The sequence below is a fragment of the Salpingoeca rosetta genome (assembly GCF_000188695.1).
Source record: "Salpingoeca rosetta unplaced genomic scaffold supercont1.4, whole genome shotgun sequence".
NCBI lineage: Eukaryota > Choanoflagellata > Craspedida > Salpingoecidae > Salpingoeca > Salpingoeca rosetta.
Genome location: NW_004754930.1, coordinates 1,866,151 through 1,883,650, shown reverse-complemented (window position 1 = coordinate 1,883,650; position 17,500 = coordinate 1,866,151). Strand labels below are relative to the sequence as shown.

At 55.5% G+C, this 17,500-nt stretch overlaps 4 protein-coding genes across 4 annotated transcripts in view; 2 read left to right on the top strand and 2 right to left on the bottom strand.

Annotated features, from left to right (window-relative positions):
- Window positions 1-9,530, bottom strand: part of PTSG_11741 (uncharacterized protein) — an 11,463-nt gene extending 1,933 nt beyond the window's left edge. Inside the window, exons 1-16 of the mRNA XM_004997394.1 lie at window positions 8,982-9,530; window positions 7,303-8,732; window positions 6,924-7,022; window positions 6,560-6,687; window positions 6,135-6,196; window positions 5,709-5,850; window positions 5,349-5,421; window positions 4,934-5,008; window positions 4,533-4,642; window positions 4,226-4,281; window positions 3,819-3,960; window positions 3,528-3,658; window positions 1,678-3,308; window positions 922-1,436; window positions 208-531; window positions 1-2 (exon numbers count right to left, since the gene is read on the bottom strand). The exon at window positions 1-2 is cut by the window's left edge and continues 428 nt beyond it. Coding sequence (XP_004997451.1) covers window positions 1-2; window positions 208-531; window positions 922-1,436; window positions 1,678-3,308; window positions 3,528-3,658; window positions 3,819-3,960; window positions 4,226-4,281; window positions 4,533-4,642; window positions 4,934-5,008; window positions 5,349-5,421; window positions 5,709-5,850; window positions 6,135-6,196; window positions 6,560-6,687; window positions 6,924-7,022; window positions 7,303-8,732; window positions 8,982-9,201 — 5,140 coding nt within the window. The 5' untranslated portion in view covers window positions 9,202-9,530. The remainder of the gene's footprint in view (window positions 3-207; window positions 532-921; window positions 1,437-1,677; window positions 3,309-3,527; window positions 3,659-3,818; window positions 3,961-4,225; window positions 4,282-4,532; window positions 4,643-4,933; window positions 5,009-5,348; window positions 5,422-5,708; window positions 5,851-6,134; window positions 6,197-6,559; window positions 6,688-6,923; window positions 7,023-7,302; window positions 8,733-8,981) is intronic.
- A 44-nt stretch (window positions 9,531-9,574) lies between these two features.
- Window positions 9,575-11,092, top strand: PTSG_01474 (uncharacterized protein). Its single transcript, XM_004997393.1, has 3 exons — window positions 9,575-9,758; window positions 10,157-10,292; window positions 10,711-11,092. The coding sequence occupies exons 1-3, from the start codon at window positions 9,586-9,588 to the stop codon at window positions 10,774-10,776; spliced, it is 375 nt and encodes a 124-aa protein (XP_004997450.1). The 5' UTR covers window positions 9,575-9,585; the 3' UTR covers window positions 10,777-11,092.
- On the bottom strand, window positions 11,016-16,948 carry PTSG_01473 (succinyl-CoA ligase subunit beta). The gene is made up of 15 exons (XM_004997392.1): window positions 16,904-16,948; window positions 16,460-16,512; window positions 16,173-16,230; window positions 15,840-15,938; window positions 15,434-15,536; window positions 15,044-15,134; window positions 14,682-14,753; window positions 14,432-14,476; window positions 14,169-14,226; window positions 13,776-13,885; window positions 13,389-13,529; window positions 13,048-13,167; window positions 12,708-12,806; window positions 12,366-12,486; window positions 11,016-11,964 (listed from the first exon to the last, which is right to left on the bottom strand). Exons 2-15 carry the CDS (start codon window positions 16,502-16,504, stop codon window positions 11,759-11,761), a joined length of 1,368 nt encoding a protein of 455 aa, XP_004997449.1. The 5' UTR covers window positions 16,505-16,512; window positions 16,904-16,948; the 3' UTR covers window positions 11,016-11,758.
- A 164-nt stretch (window positions 16,949-17,112) lies between these two features.
- The window catches only part of PTSG_01472 (cyclophilin), a 2,352-nt gene continuing 1,964 nt past the window's right edge, over window positions 17,113-17,500 (top strand). The window contains exon 1 of the mRNA XM_004997391.1: window positions 17,113-17,273. Within this exon, the coding sequence (XP_004997448.1) occupies window positions 17,269-17,273 (5 nt within the window). The 5' untranslated portion in view covers window positions 17,113-17,268. The remainder of the gene's footprint in view (window positions 17,274-17,500) is intronic.

Genomic DNA, 17,500 nt, shown 5'->3' with positions numbered 1-17,500 from the left:
ACCTGCGTGCATATTATTCAATGCATCAAGTGTATTCAACGTATGTGTGTGCGTGTGTGTTGGGGAGCAACGGCACGAGAATGGGGGCGCTTGCATCAGGGGCAACAGAACCTGAGCAACAAATGTATGGGCTCATACGCTCACACTGAAACAAGGACACCATCTTCCACTTCTGCTTGAACGCAAGAAGGCACACTTCACACATACCCTGTTGGTGTACAAGTTGCGTGCAAATCACACAACACGCCGTCGCACGACTCCAAATCCTGACACTGGGGTGCACCACAGGTTCCAGTGCCAACAATGGGTGCATCCAGGCATTCTGCAACACATGGACTGAAGAACAGCTGCGGTCCACTGGGGCTGATGGCGCACACCGATGAAAAGGCACTCGGGCAGTCGCAGCTGTCGGAGCGAGTGAAGTTGCTGCTGTAGGCAAGCGTACACTCCTGCGTATCCGTGCACTCTGTTCCGCCACACAGATCCTCATCAAACGCGATGATGTCGTCCACAATGTGGATCACCCCGTTCCTAGTTCGTGTGCACACACGCAGGCAGTGGAAGCGGGTGCATGTACCGTTTGTTAGCAGAGCATCCTTGCAGTCACACACCTGTAATTCACGCGTGCGTGCGCACATCGTGTTGCCCATTCACACACATATACACTCACTCACTCACTCACTCACTCACTCACCCACTCACGCACTCACGCACTCACATTGACTCACTCACTCACTCACTCACTCACTCACTCACACACTCACTCACTCATTCACTAACTCACTCACTCACTCACTCACTCACTCACTCACTCACTCACTCACTCACTCACTCACTCACTCACTCACTCACTTACTCACTTACTCACTCACTCACTTACTCACTCACACACACGCCCAATTACACCTGCAGCAAACGTACGAGGCATGGAGGTTCGGCGTGGTGACGGTTGCGCCGTTGACTGTGAGCTGCGAATTCTGCCGCTGCACCAACAGCGTCTGTGGGAATCCGGCGTCTGTGACGAAGAGCGTGTTGAGGCGCTGTCCGCTCACCAGCTGTCGGGGCAACAGCGGCGCGCCGACGAGGTGGTGCAGCACAAACGAACGCAAGGTGTCCCTGTCGGTCAGGTCAACATCTGGGTTGACAGATGCGCTGAGAACGGCGGCGTCGGACGGAGCAAACAGCGTCAGGCCTTGTGCAGATGCGACGAAATCGCCCAATCCAGATGCCTTGATGAGCTGCAGTGCAAGCTGCGTGTCGGGGCGTGACAACAGATACGCAAGAATGTTGGGCACGCACGCTGTGCCATCACTCGACATGGCGTAACCTTCCTTGCACACGCACTGGCCAACGGTCTCCGCCGAGCACAGCACGCGAATGTCGTCGATGCCCACGTCGCCCTCAATTCCGCTCCCGCGTTCAGCAACAATGCGCACCTGTAATGTGTTGTACGTAGGACGTGGTGTGTTGTGTGTGTGTGTGTGTGTGTGTGTGTGTGTGTGTGTGTGTGTGTGTGTGTGTGTGTGTGTGTGTGTGTGTGTGTTGGGGGTGTGTGGGTTAGTTGTCAAAGTATGTGAGAGCTGAAAAGTGACACCAACAAACACCGTAAACGCAAACGGCACTGCCAACTTCCACGCACGCACACACACACATACATGTTCATACACACACACACACCTGGATGGGCCCGGTGTATGCTGCCAAGCTGATGGTGGCGTGGCGTCTCCACACATCGTGTTCGGCATCCGCGGTATTGGCTGGCGGGTATATGCGCCACACATCTTCCCATGCCGTCGCATTGCGTATCTCCCGCACCTGCACCGTGAGCGGCTCCACGTGTTGCCCGAACATGTGGAACCAAAACTCCAGGAAGCATCCAGACCCAAGCGACGAGGGCGCAAACACGGGTGACTGCATGAACGTGCGTGACCCCTGCGAGCCTCCCGTCGCCTCAGCATACATGTAGTGGCCCGTGGCGTTGCCGAGTGTGTGGTCGACGCTGGGACCGGTCTGGCTCGACGGCGTTGGTCCACTCCACCGCACCCACGAGAAGCGTCCACTGGCACCACCACCACCACCATCATCACCACCACCATCACCGCCACTATTACCACCATCACCGTCGTCGCTGTCAATGGTCCATCCACAGAGGGGCATGGCAGCATCCTCAAAGTCGCAGTCAGCAGCCGTGTGCGTGCACACTGCGTTGTCCACACACTGAACAGCACTGCACGGGTCAAAGATGCTGCCGTCGCACGGCCCATCCTCAATCTTGTCCTCAGCGTATCCGGCACACAGCGCACACGGCCTGTTGCGGTACAAGCTCCCGTCTGCGCACACCAGCTCCTCAGACTGGAAGTTGCACTGCAGAAACAAGGGGCTCTGCAGGTCTGTGCATGTGTGTACGGTCGCAGCATCGCCGCTCTTGGTGCAGGGCCCTGACACGACTTGCGTCATGCCGTTGCACAGCGCGCACACGGCGTTCTTGTATGTCACGTCATCATCTCCGCACACGAAGCTCTCCGCGGTGTACTCGCACGGGTCAATGATACCACCCGGCAGGTTGCACGACTCAACAACATTCTCCACGATGGCGCTGGTGGTGGTCGCAAACGTGGTGTCCGTTGCAGCTTGGGTAGTGGTCGACGGGGACAGAGTGGCTGGTGTGCTGTTGGTGCTGCTGCTGTTACTGGGTGGAGGTGCTGTGGTGGGCACAACCTCATCAGGATCGCGCACGCACGTATGGCCATCACCAATCCAGCCAGGGTTGCAAACGCACGTGCCGCTGCTCTCGTCTCCACAGACCATCCGCACATCGTCAAGGGCCACGTCCCCCTGTGGACCATCGCCACGCCGAGCAACGAAGCGAAGCTGCACCACACCGACATCGCGCAGCGCGTACAGGTCGACGTGTGCAGCACGCCAAGTGTTGCGGTGCTCGGCTCTCGGGGTGTTCCCTGCGTCCACACGCCACAGCTCCTTCCACGTGTTGTCCTCCTGCTTGCGAATTACCTCGACAGAGAGCGAGTGCACGTCTGCGCCCCACATGTGGTAGTAAAACTCCAGCACGCAGCTGTGGCCGAATTGCAGCGCTGTAAGCAGCGGAGACAGCAGGTGCGCCTCGTGTCCGCTCGCACCATCACTCGCATCCATGAACACATACACACCCTCGGTCGTGTTGAGCGTGTGGTCGACCGTTGGTCCGGTTTGTGCCGTTGACGTGGACCCGCTGTGGCGCTGAAACTGCAAATCGTCCCCTTTGCTGTTGCGCCATCCACACATGTCCGTCTCAAAGTCACAGTCCAGCACTGTGTGAGTGTGAATGTGTGTGAATGTGTGAATGTGTGTGAATGTGTGAATGTGTGTGAATGTGTGAATGAAAGAGAGTGCGTGTGTGTTTGTGTGTGAATGAGTGTATGAACTTTTGCCGTTCAACGAGTGGTAAACGTAGCGTGGTGTCATCTCTCGCATGCCCAACACATGTGCAGCGCCACATGCTCAGATTCAAGAAACATGCGGCAACTGACATGTCTTGGCGCAGGACGCGTTGATGTCGCATGTGACGTTTGCACAAGGCTCGTACACCATCTCTTGGCCGTAGCATGCGCCGTCCACAACATCAACATTTGGATTGAGCCCGTTGCACGCGGCACAGGGTCTGCAACAGCCGATGTGACGACGTGTGCGTGTGCAGGTGTGAATGAAAGCAAGCAATGAAGATTGCACATCTGACACACACACACGCACATACGCACAAATGACACCTCGCGCAAATACACGCATGCACGCACACGCACACACTCCACAAACGCGCGCACCTGTTGATGTATGAGTTGCCGTCACTGCCACAAACGGGGTCGGGTGTGAAGTCATGACACTGATCCTCAGACGTGGTGGTGGTGGTGGTGCTGCTGCTGCTGCCGCTGCACGTCTCCACCACTGGATACTGCAGTGTAAGACCTGTTGCCATGTGCAATGCAATTCGAGCACATTGTTGTGTGTGTGTGTGTGTGTGTGAAGAGAGGATTGTGAGTGCGTGTAACCGTCATGTGAGTGGGACATAGGTGAACGAGGTGCACGCACAAAGGTGCATGTATGTGTGGATGTGCGTGTCTGCACATCTAGGAGCGTGCTCGCGCTTGACCTGGAAAAAGCACACTCCCCTTTTCTCACCTCTCGTCTCCCCCCCCCCTCTCCTTCACGCATTTGCACTGGGGTCACTCACATGGGGAAGTGGTTACTTCACTCGAATAACCGTTGCATCGCGCACAAAACGTGTTCCTGTCAACCATCGCAGTTACAGAGCACGCACACACACACACACACGCACACACACGCACACACACATACACACATACACATACAAAACACAAGGGAGAAACAACAACAGTTAGTACGCCAATCTGAACAACAACAGCAACGTGATAGCTGCTGTGCACAGTGTGCACACAAGACATGGAAGAGCTGACTCCCACACAACACGTTCGCCGGCAAATGGGTATGAATGCCGCGTCGTAAGAGCATGCACGTACTTGAAGTTGAAGCCGTTTGCGCAGACGATACGCGGCTCGCGCGTATTGCACAGCGTGGCGAAGAACGGGTTGGAGGATGCAGGGCACGTCGAGATGACGGCTCGCCCGTCCTGGTTTCACGCGCGCACACAGGAAAACATACACGCGCGCACACACGCACGTACACGCACACACGCACACACGCACACACGCACACACGCACACACGCACACACGCACACACGCACACACGCACACACGCACACACGCACATCGAGAGCACTGACAGTGAGAACATCTGCATAAAGGGGTGAAGCAACGCAGCACAACCGACCATTCTCAAGTACACACAACACACATTAACGACCCCACACAGACACAGAGACAATTCATACGCAGACATGGCACGTGCATTGTGCTCACCTCCACTTGAGCATGAGCGCCACACAGTCCAAGCCCAGAGAAGGAAGCAGAATTGCATCGCATGCACGCAAGGTTCTGTCATGGTGGTGGCGGGTGTTGGTGGCGACAACATTGGTGGTGGTGGTGGTGATCGTCGTCGTCGTCGTCGTCGTGATGGTTGTGAGGAGGGGGGGGGTGCAAGGTTTCGTGCTCATGAGCGCTGACGGCACACAAGCGAAAGATCAAACGTGCCCCCCCCCCCACATACACACATACACACACATACACACGCATACACACACATGCATACACACACATACATACACACACACATGCATACACACACATACATACACACACATGCATACACACACATACATAAACCCATATCCACCACAAAGCTGCATTGCGTGAGTAGCTTTGCATGGCTGCGTACCCTGTACTGGTTGCCGTCGGAGCCGCAGATGACGAACGTTGCACCGCTGCTGCAGCTTGAAACTTCAGCGGCACTGTTTGGGGAACGAGCACGTCAGGTGCAACGTGGTGATGATAGTAATGGTTGTGGTGGTCACAGAGTGTCAGCTACCCCATTGCACAGCGTGGAGGGGCATGTTGACACACACACACGCACACGCACGTACGCAGAGTGTCTACTAACTTAGGGCACAGCAGAGAGCGGCCAATTTCAACCACACAGTCATATCAACGTACATGCACACATACACTTCTGCATGCGCCCGCACATCCACGCCCACACTCCAAAGTCCACACATCTACACGTCCCCTTCCCCCTCACCTGGCTGTGTCGGGACAAGTGGTGACGATATCACGCGTACGCGCACTAATGACGGTGGAGCACGGCCCAAAGAACACAGAAGGAACGCTGCTGACCGCCGATGATGTGGCGAAGGAAACAAAGCCGTTGCATTGCGCACAGGCTGTGGTGGGCGAGCCAAAGCAGGTGGTGTGTCGGGGGATGAAAGTGCAATGGCACGCGAGGTCGATGGTGGGGCGTGTCAGTGCATGCTGTATGATGTGTTGTGATCGAAATTCAAGATGTACACGTGCATGCACAAACACGCAAATGCGGACGTCCACACACACACACACACACACACACACACACACACACACACACACACACACACACACACACACACACACACATACATACACACACACACATACATACACACACACACATACATACACTGTGTCTCACCGGTGTTCTTGTAGTTGCGTCCGTCTGAGCAGACAACGTCAACAGGCTGGTTCTCGCACGCGCTGAAGGACGAAAGTATTGGGAAGCGGTGAGAATGAGGTATGCAAAGCGTGGACATACTGTTAACGGCAATGTGCGAAGAAGTAGTATTGCTGCGCACACACGTACATACACACATACACACGCATACACGCACACGCATACATACACACGCATACATACACACGCATACACACACATACACACATACATACACACGCATACATACACACGCATACACACACATACACACATACACACATACACATACACACACATACACACACATACACACATACACATACACACATACACATACACACACATACACACACGCACCAACGTAGCAATTTGCTTGCAAGCAACCTGCAGGCGATGAAACGCACCTTTGAAACAACTCAACAGCAGTTGCCGGGCACGCGTCGATGAAGGCACCGTCATCAGGTACAGCGCGACAGACACCGCTGTACACGGCAGAGGGCATCTCGTAGTTGCACTTGGCACACGCCCGATTCTACCAGCGGCCGATAAGTAGATGTGCGCGCGTGTGTTTGGATGACGAAGGAAGATGGACGTGTAAACCTTGATGAACGGAACCCTCAACGCTCATACATACGCACGCGCACGCACATACGCACGCACACACACAAACATACGCACGCACACACCCACACATGCACACACGCATGCACACGCACAAACAAGCACATGCATCGTTCGTCATCACAACTGCTGGCGCGAAAGACGAACCTTGAAGTGGGTGCCTGCTGCACAAACGAGATCGGGTGCCCCTTGTTCGCATTCCAGCACTTCCTCGCATGTGGCGCCAGCGCGACACACGGACACGGCCTGACGTGGATTGATCATCGTGATGATGGAGATGGCGGTGATGACGGTGGTGGTGGTGGTGGTGGTGAACACATTTCCTCGCTTACCGAAAGGAAACAAATATGCAGACCCGGTTGAACACAGAGGCAGGGCGCACCATCGCACTCACATTCACACTCACACTCACACTAACACTCGCACCCACACTCACACTCACACTCACACTCACACTCACACTCACACTCACACTCACACTCACACTCACACTCACACTCACACTCACACTCACACTCACACTCACATTGCTTTCAGCGGTGGCGGTGGCAGTGGTGGTGTTGGTGTCACCTTCAATGGGTCTACAGTCAAGAACATCACTGTCCATTCCTGCTGCGGAATTGTGGAAGCCGTCATCACACCGGCACACGTGCTCCTGCACGCCGTCACACACGAGCGCAATATCATCCAGCGCAACATACACGCCGCTGGCTACACTGCTGCTGTTGCTGCCACCAGCACCGCCTTCATCATAGCTCAAGGCGAACCGGACCACTACCTCCTCGCCAACGCCCACCAGCGCCTCTGCTGGGACGTGGGCTGTCGACCACACCTGTGCGGCTGTGGCTGTGCTGTTGTCGTTGGGGCTGGTGCTGCTGCTGTTGTTGTTGTTGTTGTTGCTGCTGCTGCTGCTGCTGAGAGACAGGACGAGTGTTGGGGATGCAAGCTCACTAGCGGTGGCAGCAAACACGTCGAGATGTGCGCCGACACCGCTGAACGCATATGCAAACGCAACATGGCACGCATGGTGGGTGACCGGGTCACGTGTGGAGAAGAGCAGCGACTGCAGACGCGCGCGTGTGTGTGCACTGGCAACAATGTAGTGGCCACGCGTGCGGTTCATGTACGTGTGGTCAACGGATGGCACGCCGTCAATGTTGTTGGAGGCAGACACATCAACAACATGAAACGAAACGGCAGACTCTGTATCACTGGTACCATCACCCGCGACGCTGCTGCTGCTGCCAAGATCATGTACGCTGCCCCACGCACACGGCGTCTCAAAGTCGCAGTCAACAACATCTCGGACACAGTGGGCGTTGACACCGCAGTCTCCATCGCGACAATGCACGTCAGACACGTTTGAGCTCACGCACGTGCCAGCGGTGGGGGCGCGGACGTTGTTGCAGACCGCACACGCGTGCGATCGATACGTGACGCCGTCCCAGCCGCAAACGGGGTCAACGCTTGATGCGCTGCAGGCGGATTTGAGCGCTGGCGGCGCGGACTCGGGGCAGTCCTCGAAGAAGGGCGACGGTTGCGCTGGTGGCGAGTAGCAGCGGCCTGTGCCGGCCGCGGAGCGAGGGACGTCGTTGCACATGGCGCACGCGGCATTCTTGTACGTGGTGCCGTTATGGCACACGTAGGAAGCGTCCTGGGTCTGGCACGCGTCCAGGAAGCTGAGGCCACAGGTGGTATTTGAAGAGCACGTGTCCACGATGGGAGGGGCTGGGTTTGCGCAGACGCCGGTGCGCAGGTACGCATCTCCGCTGCAGTCCAAGCAATGGATGTTTCGGTACGTGATCATGGACGTGCCACAGACCAGGTCCTGTGTGCCCTCGACACACGCTCGCACGGCCTGCATATCGGCGACGCTGGTGCAGGTGGCAACGACCTCTGGGCACTTGCCAGGCACAATGCCCACGACACCATGGCAGACAGCGCACGCAGCATTGCCTGCGGAATGAATTCACCAGACATGATTGAGTGCGTGGTTAACGGTAAACAAAGAGAAAGACAAGAGAAGGTTGAAGGAAGCAGCTGAACTTGAACGTAAAGTGTGGGAGAGCGCCAGCAGTGACACCCGATAGTGAAGTGATGTGATGACCTCGAGACCCGCGACGTGTTAAAGGGGAAGGGTGGAGAAACATGAAAGGAAGAGGACACACACACGCAGGTGGATGTGCTTTGTGAGCAAGGACTTACGATATTCTGTGCCATCGAGCGAACAGACGATGTCGGAGCCCCCTGTGACGCATGAGCGATTGAGAGCAGTTGTTGTGTTCATGGGACAGGTGGCGATTGGCAAATTGTGCAGATCGCTTTGCTCATCCTGCGTATTGGTCCCCTGCTGTGCTACTGACAGCGTGCTGAGAAGTAACAGAAACACTGCGGTGAGTGCGGTGGCACAAAAGGCACGAGCCATCGCTCAGATCGCTCCAGTCCTTCCGGTCGGCTGGTGCTCGCAAGGGGCCCTGCCTGCGTGCGTGCGAGAGAGCGGTTGTGGGATCCGGCAGTCAAACGGTTCAGCCTGAAATCGAGCGATCGAGTGAACCCTCCGCTTCCATCTATTTGTCTCTGTCTGCTGCTGTTGTGGGCGTTGCCTTGAGTTGCATGCAGAGTGCTTGCGTGCAGTGCTTGCAGTGCGGTGCTTATGTTTGATGTGTGTGTGTGTGTGTGTGTGTGTGTGCTTCCTTCTCTCTTTGTGGTCGTGGTGGACTCTTCCACGTCGCGATCGCGACGTGTGCCTTGATGGTGAGGTGAGAATGCCGAATGTTAGTGGATATTTTCATGTAATGCTCCGAACGTAATGATGACATCGCCACGACTGGCATCTGTGCTGCTGCTTGTGCGGTGTGTGCAGTCGTCTGTGCGGGTGTACACGGAAGCGCTTGGGCTGCCGGCCGTGCATGTGTCTGAGGACGTGGCAGAGGTGGACGTGGGAGGCTCCACATCCCTCCTTCTGCAACGAGTCGAACAAGGGTATGTTGTGTGTGTGTGCGTGTGTGTGTGTGTGTGTGTGTGTGTGTGTGTGTGTGTGTGTGTGTGTGTGTGTGTGTGTGTGTGTGTGTGTGTGTGTGTGTGTGTGTGTGTGTGTGTGTGTGTGTGTGTGTGTGTGAGTGTGTGTGTGTGTGTGTGTGTTGGTGAGTGAGTGAGTGAGCGTGTGTGTGTGTGTGTGTGTGTGTGTGTTTGTCTATGTCTTTGTGTGTCTGTATCTGTGTCTACCTCCACCTGTAATCTGTCTCCATCTCTACCCGTGCCCCTTTCTTTCATTCTTTCTTCTAACTGTGGCCTCCTCTTTGTCTTTGCGCACCCCCCCCCTCCCCTTTTTTTCTCTTGCTGCATCCCCTGTGTTTTGATTACAACCACCAACAACACAGTGCTGAGGCTCCGCTGAGCACGGGCTACTCTCCCTTCCTTAACTTCCAGGTGACGGACTTTGATGATGTGATTGGAAAGTTAATACAACAAGGCGCTCATATGGACGGGGCCATCAAGTTTCCGCCCACTGGACGGGTAAGGAGCGCTTTGTTTGTTCGATGTATGTGTGTGTGTGTCTGTCTGTGTGTGTGTGTGTGTGTCTGTCTGTGTCTGTGTCTGTGTGTGTGTGTGCGTGCGTGTGTGTGTGTGTGTGTGTGTGTGTGTGTGTGTGTGTGTGCGTGTGTGTGTGTGTGTGTGTGCGTCTGGCTGTCTGTCTATCTCTCTCTGTGTCTGTCTCTCTCTGTGTCTGTCTCTCTCTGTGTCTGTCTGCCTGTTTGTTTTGTCTGTCTACCTGTCTGCCCCGTCGTGCGCTTCTGCGCTTGTGAATCTCTCTGTCTCTCGCCTCCTGTTGCGTGTCGTACATTTCTGAATGAAAAGCTTGTCCACCTGAATTGACTCCCTCTCTGCTTCCCTTCCCCCCCCCCCCCCTCCACATACACACACACACACACAGATTGCTGCATTCAAGACGCCGGACGGCCATATGATTGGTGTTCAAGAGCAACCAGATCAGGCGTAGCACTTGACAACTGTTGTTACCTGAATGCACACCACAGCCAAAGCAAGTCACTTGCACGTGGGGTGCCAAGAACCACACGCGTTACAACAATGTTGGGGTATGCCGTAGCTGATTGCTCTCTTGCTCGCAGTGCGAGTGCATCACTGCAAGGTCCCCACTCCCCCCCCCCCGTCATCGCCACCATCACGTATCCAGCGCTCTTCGCTCACCTTGCACAGCTGTTCACAACAGTGCCTCCATCTCAAGCCTTTTGTTGTCTATTGTGATGAGGTCTCGGAGACAGCCATATCACCAGCAATACACCAAACAAACAAACACACAGAGACAAGCGAGCGAGCGAGCAGAAGCAGTCAATCAATCAATCGAACAGGGAACAGGAAGAGAAGAGAGGCGAAGGAAGGTCCAGTACACGCAAGCCAAACACACACGGCAAACAATCAATCACGCACACATACGCGCGGGTGTGCGTGCGTTCACACTGTCCACGAGTAACACACCTCAAAACACAATCGCGCACACAGCAAACCCACAAGCAAACAGTCAGTACAAGGGCGCTACAACAACCACCACCTTTGTTGCCTCCACAGCGAGCCAGAACAAACACACAGACACCAAGCAACAGTTGCCTAAGCACAAAAAGGGAAGACACACCCAAGACGAACCATGGAAGGAAGGAAGGACAAAATCCCAGCACAAGGGAAAGGCAACAACAACAACAGCAGCAGCAGCACAGGGCAGCACCAAAGCACACGCGCGCACGCGCGCACGCCGTGTGTCAGCAGCGAGGAGAAGAAGAACCAAGGGCGGTGTGTGTGCATATGTGTGCATGTGTGCATGTGTGCATATGTGTGCATGCTTGTGTGTGTGTGTGTGTGCATATGTGTGCATGTGTGCATGCTTTTGTGTGTGTGTGTGTGTGCAAGTTGTTGTGCCTGGGCCGAGAAAGAGGGTGGATGAGGTGGGACGTTGCGGTGATCATCGCTTAGGTGAAGTAAGGGGTCATGACGTCGTCGTCGTGGTGGGGGCGCTCAGCCTCCCTGAACGTCACGTGCACGTGCGCCTGGCGCGCCAGCTCAACAATCTTGGACAGCTGCACAGCGCGGAACGCGGCGTCGTCAAGTTCATCCGACGAGATGATGTCCAGCCCGCTGTTGGCAATCATCTCCTTGGCCTCCTCCCGGTTCGTGCCTGGATCAGGCATGCACGAGGACGCGGAGTGCACGGAAGGACACATTTGCAATGAGACGGGTAATGGAAGGAAGAAGAGAGCAGAGAGCAGGAAGAGGCAAAACGTGCGATGCAGAGAAATGACAACAAGACGCTTTCTGTGGAATGCAGCAATTGCCCACATGCAGTGTCGACCAAAAAAACGCCAAAAGTCTACACACAATCAGCTCAAAAACCTGCACACGCACACACGCGCACTCGCACACGCACACACACGCGCACTCGCACACGCACACACACTCGCACACACACACACACACTCGCACACGCACACACACACTCGCACACGCACACACACACTCGCACACATGCAACACAAAAATAACACAGAGCTGGGCGCGACAGACGACTGCAGGACGTACCCTGGAGGCGGACGATGATGGGGACGGAGAGGTCGAGGTCTGATGCGGCGTGGATGATACCCTCGGCAATCACGTCGCAGCGCATAATGCCACCAAAGATGTTCACAAGGATCGCAGACACCTGCACACAGACGAGGCGACGCAGGCGCACACGCGTAAGGAAAAGCCGGAATCAGCGTTGTTGTGGCCGTCGTTGGTATTGTGCTTGTTTGTGCTTGTGGTGAGCAAGTGGCTGAGAGCGGAGATGAGTCGAATAACCGAAACAAAAGAGTGCGAGTCTCAGCCTCACAAGAACCACAACATAATACAACATAAACACAACACGGAGGGAGAGGGGCATACGTTGGGGTCCTGTGTGATGAGCTTGAAGGCCTCTGTGACCTGGCGGGCAGTGGCGCCGCCGCCGACATCAAGAAAGTTGGCCGGGCTGCCACCATGCAGCTGCATGTGACCAACACAACAGACACGTACAAGGCAGTGTGGGCAGACACGCAGGCAAGAAGAAGCAGATTGTGCGTGTGCGTGATAATCGAGTGAGATGAGAGCGTGGAAAATGAGATGGCAATGATGACAACGACATCACGTCACGTCACAAACAGTGTCTGTCTTCCACCGCATGGTGGCAAACCAAGCCCGCCCCCATTGCCCTGACTCATCCAAGGCATGCGAGTGCCACGCCCACCTGAATGATGTCCATGGTTGCCATGGCAAGACCGGCGCCGTTGACGAGGCAGCCAATATTGCCGTCCAGCTGGATGTAGTTGAGGTCAAACTTGGCAGCTTCAACATCAGCCTTGTTCTCCTGCACGTTCGCGGTGGCGTTGAAGTGTGTTGGAAAGACACGTGTGTTTTGGCAGGGGGGGGGGGGGGGGGGGTGGGTAGGAGTTGGGTGAGTCAGCAGGAGGGAATATGTACACGCGTGTGCGAATATGCATTTGCTTTCTGTGTGTGGTGGGGGGCGCAACATCTGGCGCACACACGCACACACTCGCCCCCCCCCCCCTACATGACACGCTAACAAACCTGGGTGGTGTCGCGCTTCTCAAAGACGCCCGACTGCCTGAACTCAGCATTGTCGTCAAAGTTGAGTTTGGCATCGAGGCACATCACCTCGCTGGGGCCGACCTGCGCAAAGGGGTTGATCTCAACAAGGGAGCAGTCGCGCTGCAATCACACACACAATAGGCAGCAGCAGCACCAGCGTAGAGAGAGTGTGTGAGAGAAAATGGATTGTTGAGGTACTACACAGGCGCTCACCAACACGTAACAAGCGCGCAAACTCGCAGCACATACACACACAGATGCAACCTCAACAGCACAATCAAACACGCAAAACCAAACACGAATACATGAGATGCAGGCACACGTGCAAGGAAGTGAGGGAAATCGCAAGCCAGCACGCCCGCCCACCTCGAGGAAGAGCTGGTAGAGCTTGACCATCTGGTCGGCGGCGCTGTCGACGCAACTGTCCGGGATGCCCATTTGACGCGCAAAGTTCGTGGCGGCCTCCATGCTCAGGCCTGGTGGGACGAGGGAAGCAAGCATGCAGGCACATAATTGTTGTGAGCGGAGGCGAGATGAGATGGTGGGGGGCACCGGTACCAGAGGAGTGGGGAGCACGCAGCGTCCAGCACAAGCACAGGGGAAAAGAACGCAAACCAGAACATGCTGTGGTGACGGTACACGGTTGTGAAACAAGCCACAACCAGATGCCACACACACACAACACAACACACACACACAGCACAGAGCACACAAACGATCACCGCAAACAAACGCGCGTACAAACACACACACACACACCTCCGTCAATGTCGATGGGGAGCTTGACAATGGCATCGGGGTTCTCAGCGGCAACGGCCTGTTGACGCGCGAGGGGTTAACAGGACAAGCACGCACACATTGCACACACACACACACACATGAACAGATCGAAGAGGTTGAAGAGCGGAGGAGGGGCAACAAAGGCGGACAAACAAAAAACCAGACATGGGCGTTTCAAAAACATGCAGGTGGTGGATAGAGACATGGTATGTCGGTGGTATCATGTGGGCTGTGTGTCTGACCTCAATGTCCATGCCACCTTGGGAGCTGCCAATCATCACAGGGCCCTAACGGCAGTGGCGCAGCGGAACGTGTGAGGGCAACATCGTGTGCATGAGTTTTTTGTGTTGTGGTGTGTTTGTGTGGTGTTTGTGTGGTGTTGTGTTCTGCTGTGTTATGGTGTGTTGTATTGTGTCTGGAGTTTGCAGCATGGAGCAGCAGCTTGTGCGGGCAACATGGAGCAGCAGCTGGGCAGGGTGCTTGAATCCTTACCATGGCGGCGCGGTCAAGGAGAAGAGCAAGGTAGAACTCCTTCTGCACATTCACAGCCTCCACAACTTGGATCTGTACCGATAAAATCACAAGCACAGAGACAGAGAGGGGGATGGGGATGGGGATGGGGAGGAGGCAGGGGGGAGGCAGGTAAGAAGGCGCACAAACGCACAAACGTATGCACGAACGCACAAAAACGCACAAACGCACGCACACACGCACACACAATCGCACACACGCCAGCAGAGAAACAACGACAGGTGCAGGGTGAGTGGCTGCACAGCTGAAACGCCCGCAGCAATCACGCAGCCAGGAGCAAGCTCTGCCGCGATACATTCAAACAGATGCGGTAAATGACGCACCATGTTGCACGGACGGCCCTCCTTGCCAGTCTGCTTGGTGATGAGGTTGTGCCCAATCATCTGCGAGGCAATCTCGCGCACCTTTGACTCGCTGCAGTGGTGCACGAGCACGGCGATCGACACAGATGGAGAACACGAATACGCGAGACATGGGGTATGAGCGCGTTGGTTCAGCAAACAACACACACACGCACGCACTGAACCAGCCACTCGAGCATGGGCAGCTTCACAACCCCCGGAGACATCGCTCACACCACACCACACCACACACCACACCACACCACACCACACACACACCACAGGTACGACACACGTTCCATGCAGTACAGATATCACACGCCCTCCTTATCTTGCTTGTCCCCCAAACGTGTTGTCTCGGTTCACACGCACTCGTTGTCGAGGACGTGGACGCCGCCAGAAAAGCCGTTGTCAAAGACACCCTTGCCACGTCCACCAGCAAGCACCTGCGCCTTGAGCACGACCTTCGACGTGCCTGCAGCCATTGTATTGTGTTTGCGAGTGTGAGTATGTCGGCATGTGTGCATATGTGTGGGTGGTCGTGCGGATGTTTGTGTGTGTGTGTGTGTGTGTGTGTGTGTGTGTGTGCGTGTGTGTGTGTGTTCGTGTGGGTGTGCGGATGCAAGAGGACGCGTCTGGCTGGATGGGAGCTGGACGATTGACGTGCCCGCAGCGAAAAGGAATGCGCGTAGCGTGTACAAGGATCGAAACGCTGCACACGCTCGCGCATATACACGGACGCACGCACATGTATGCACACACGAAGCTGCAAACGTACTCATGGACTTGGCAGCAGTGACGGCCTCCTCTGGGGACTTGGCCTTTGCGCCACGGGCGACGTTGAGCCCATAGGACTTCATCAGCTCCTGGCTATCCGCTGTGCAAGAGGTCAAACCAATGCATTGCGTGTGAGAGTGGTTTGGGCGAGCAACAACCACACACAGCGCGGTGAGATCACACTCGCGCAAGGTAATCTATGCAGGATCCAACACAAGACGCCACGCAGGTGTACACACAGAGAGAGCGAGAGAGAGAGAGAGCCACACACACACACACACACACAGCCACAGCCGCACACACACACAAACAGAGCCACGCGCACAGCACGCACCTTCGTGGATGTTGAGGAGACGCCGTGCACCGCCGAGGGAAGTGAGAGCCGGAGATCCCTGACGAGCAACAAAAGCAGGCCAGGCGCACCAGGTGCAAAAGGCGTAAGCGCCACAGTTCAGTGTGTGTTTGGGGGCGGGAGGTAGGGTTGGCGACATGACGGTGTTCACTGGACACCCACGCAACAGCTATGGTCCCACAGAGCGGGTCCCACAGAGCGTGCGCGCATCTGCACACACGCACATGCGCACATGCACACACACACACACACACAGTCACATAACGTACCCTAGCGCCGAGGCGGAGACCTTGGCCGAGAACGCGTGACAGCATGGCTGAACCTTGGAAGCGAGAACGTGTGTGTGTGTGTGTGTGTGTGTGTGTGTGGTGTGTGTGTGTGTGTGTGTGTGTGTGTGACAAGCCAAACACAAGTCCTTGTGAGCACTGGCAGTGTCATTGTGCAACCATACGTGCACATGACACAAACACACACACATTCAACATGCTCCCTGCGCTCTGGCCACTGAACACGCAACAAACACAAGCACACATAGACACAAACATGCACCATCCATGCCGCTCACAACGCCTCTTCTTCCCGTGCTTGCCTTGCCCTCTCATCTCCTCCTCCTCCTCCACCTGCTGCCTTGCCCATCATGCGCCATCATCCATCCACACACACTCTCTCTCTCGCCTGCATCTCTTCTGCACGCCTGCGCGTCGCCACAGCACCTTTTGATGCGTTGGCTGTGGATGTTTTGGTTGTGTTGGCGGTAAGTGATCGTATCCACCAATGCGCACTAGCCGCACAATTCCGCGCAAGTCATATGTATTTCACAATCCTCCACGCGAATTTTGGCGAACATCTTCAATCGTTATTCCACACTTGTTTTCCAATCTTGTTTTCTGGTCCCGAAAGAACATTCGCCGCTGCTGCTCAGTGGCCGCAAGCAACGAAGCAACCACACCACACAACGCACGGTTTCTTCTGCTGCACCGGTGGTGCTGGTGCAAGTTTTGCTGACATTTTCCTTGTTCCGCTGCCTATTCGTTTCTTGTCTCTCCTCGCTCACCTCTTCTTTCCTTCGACCGCAACCATGTCGTACGTTCATCAGCGGTGATGGTGGTGTTGATGATGACGGAGAGCGGTGGGATGTGTTGGGATGTGTGGGGTCCATGCGATCGATCGATGACAATCTCTGCACAACTGGGAGGCGAGAAGGAATGCTTGTGGATGCTTTGTTGTTGTGGGTGATGTATGTTCAGTGGCACATTTGCATCACCTGTGGTGTCTCGTCCTGTGCTGCTATTGCTTGCACCAAAACTCAC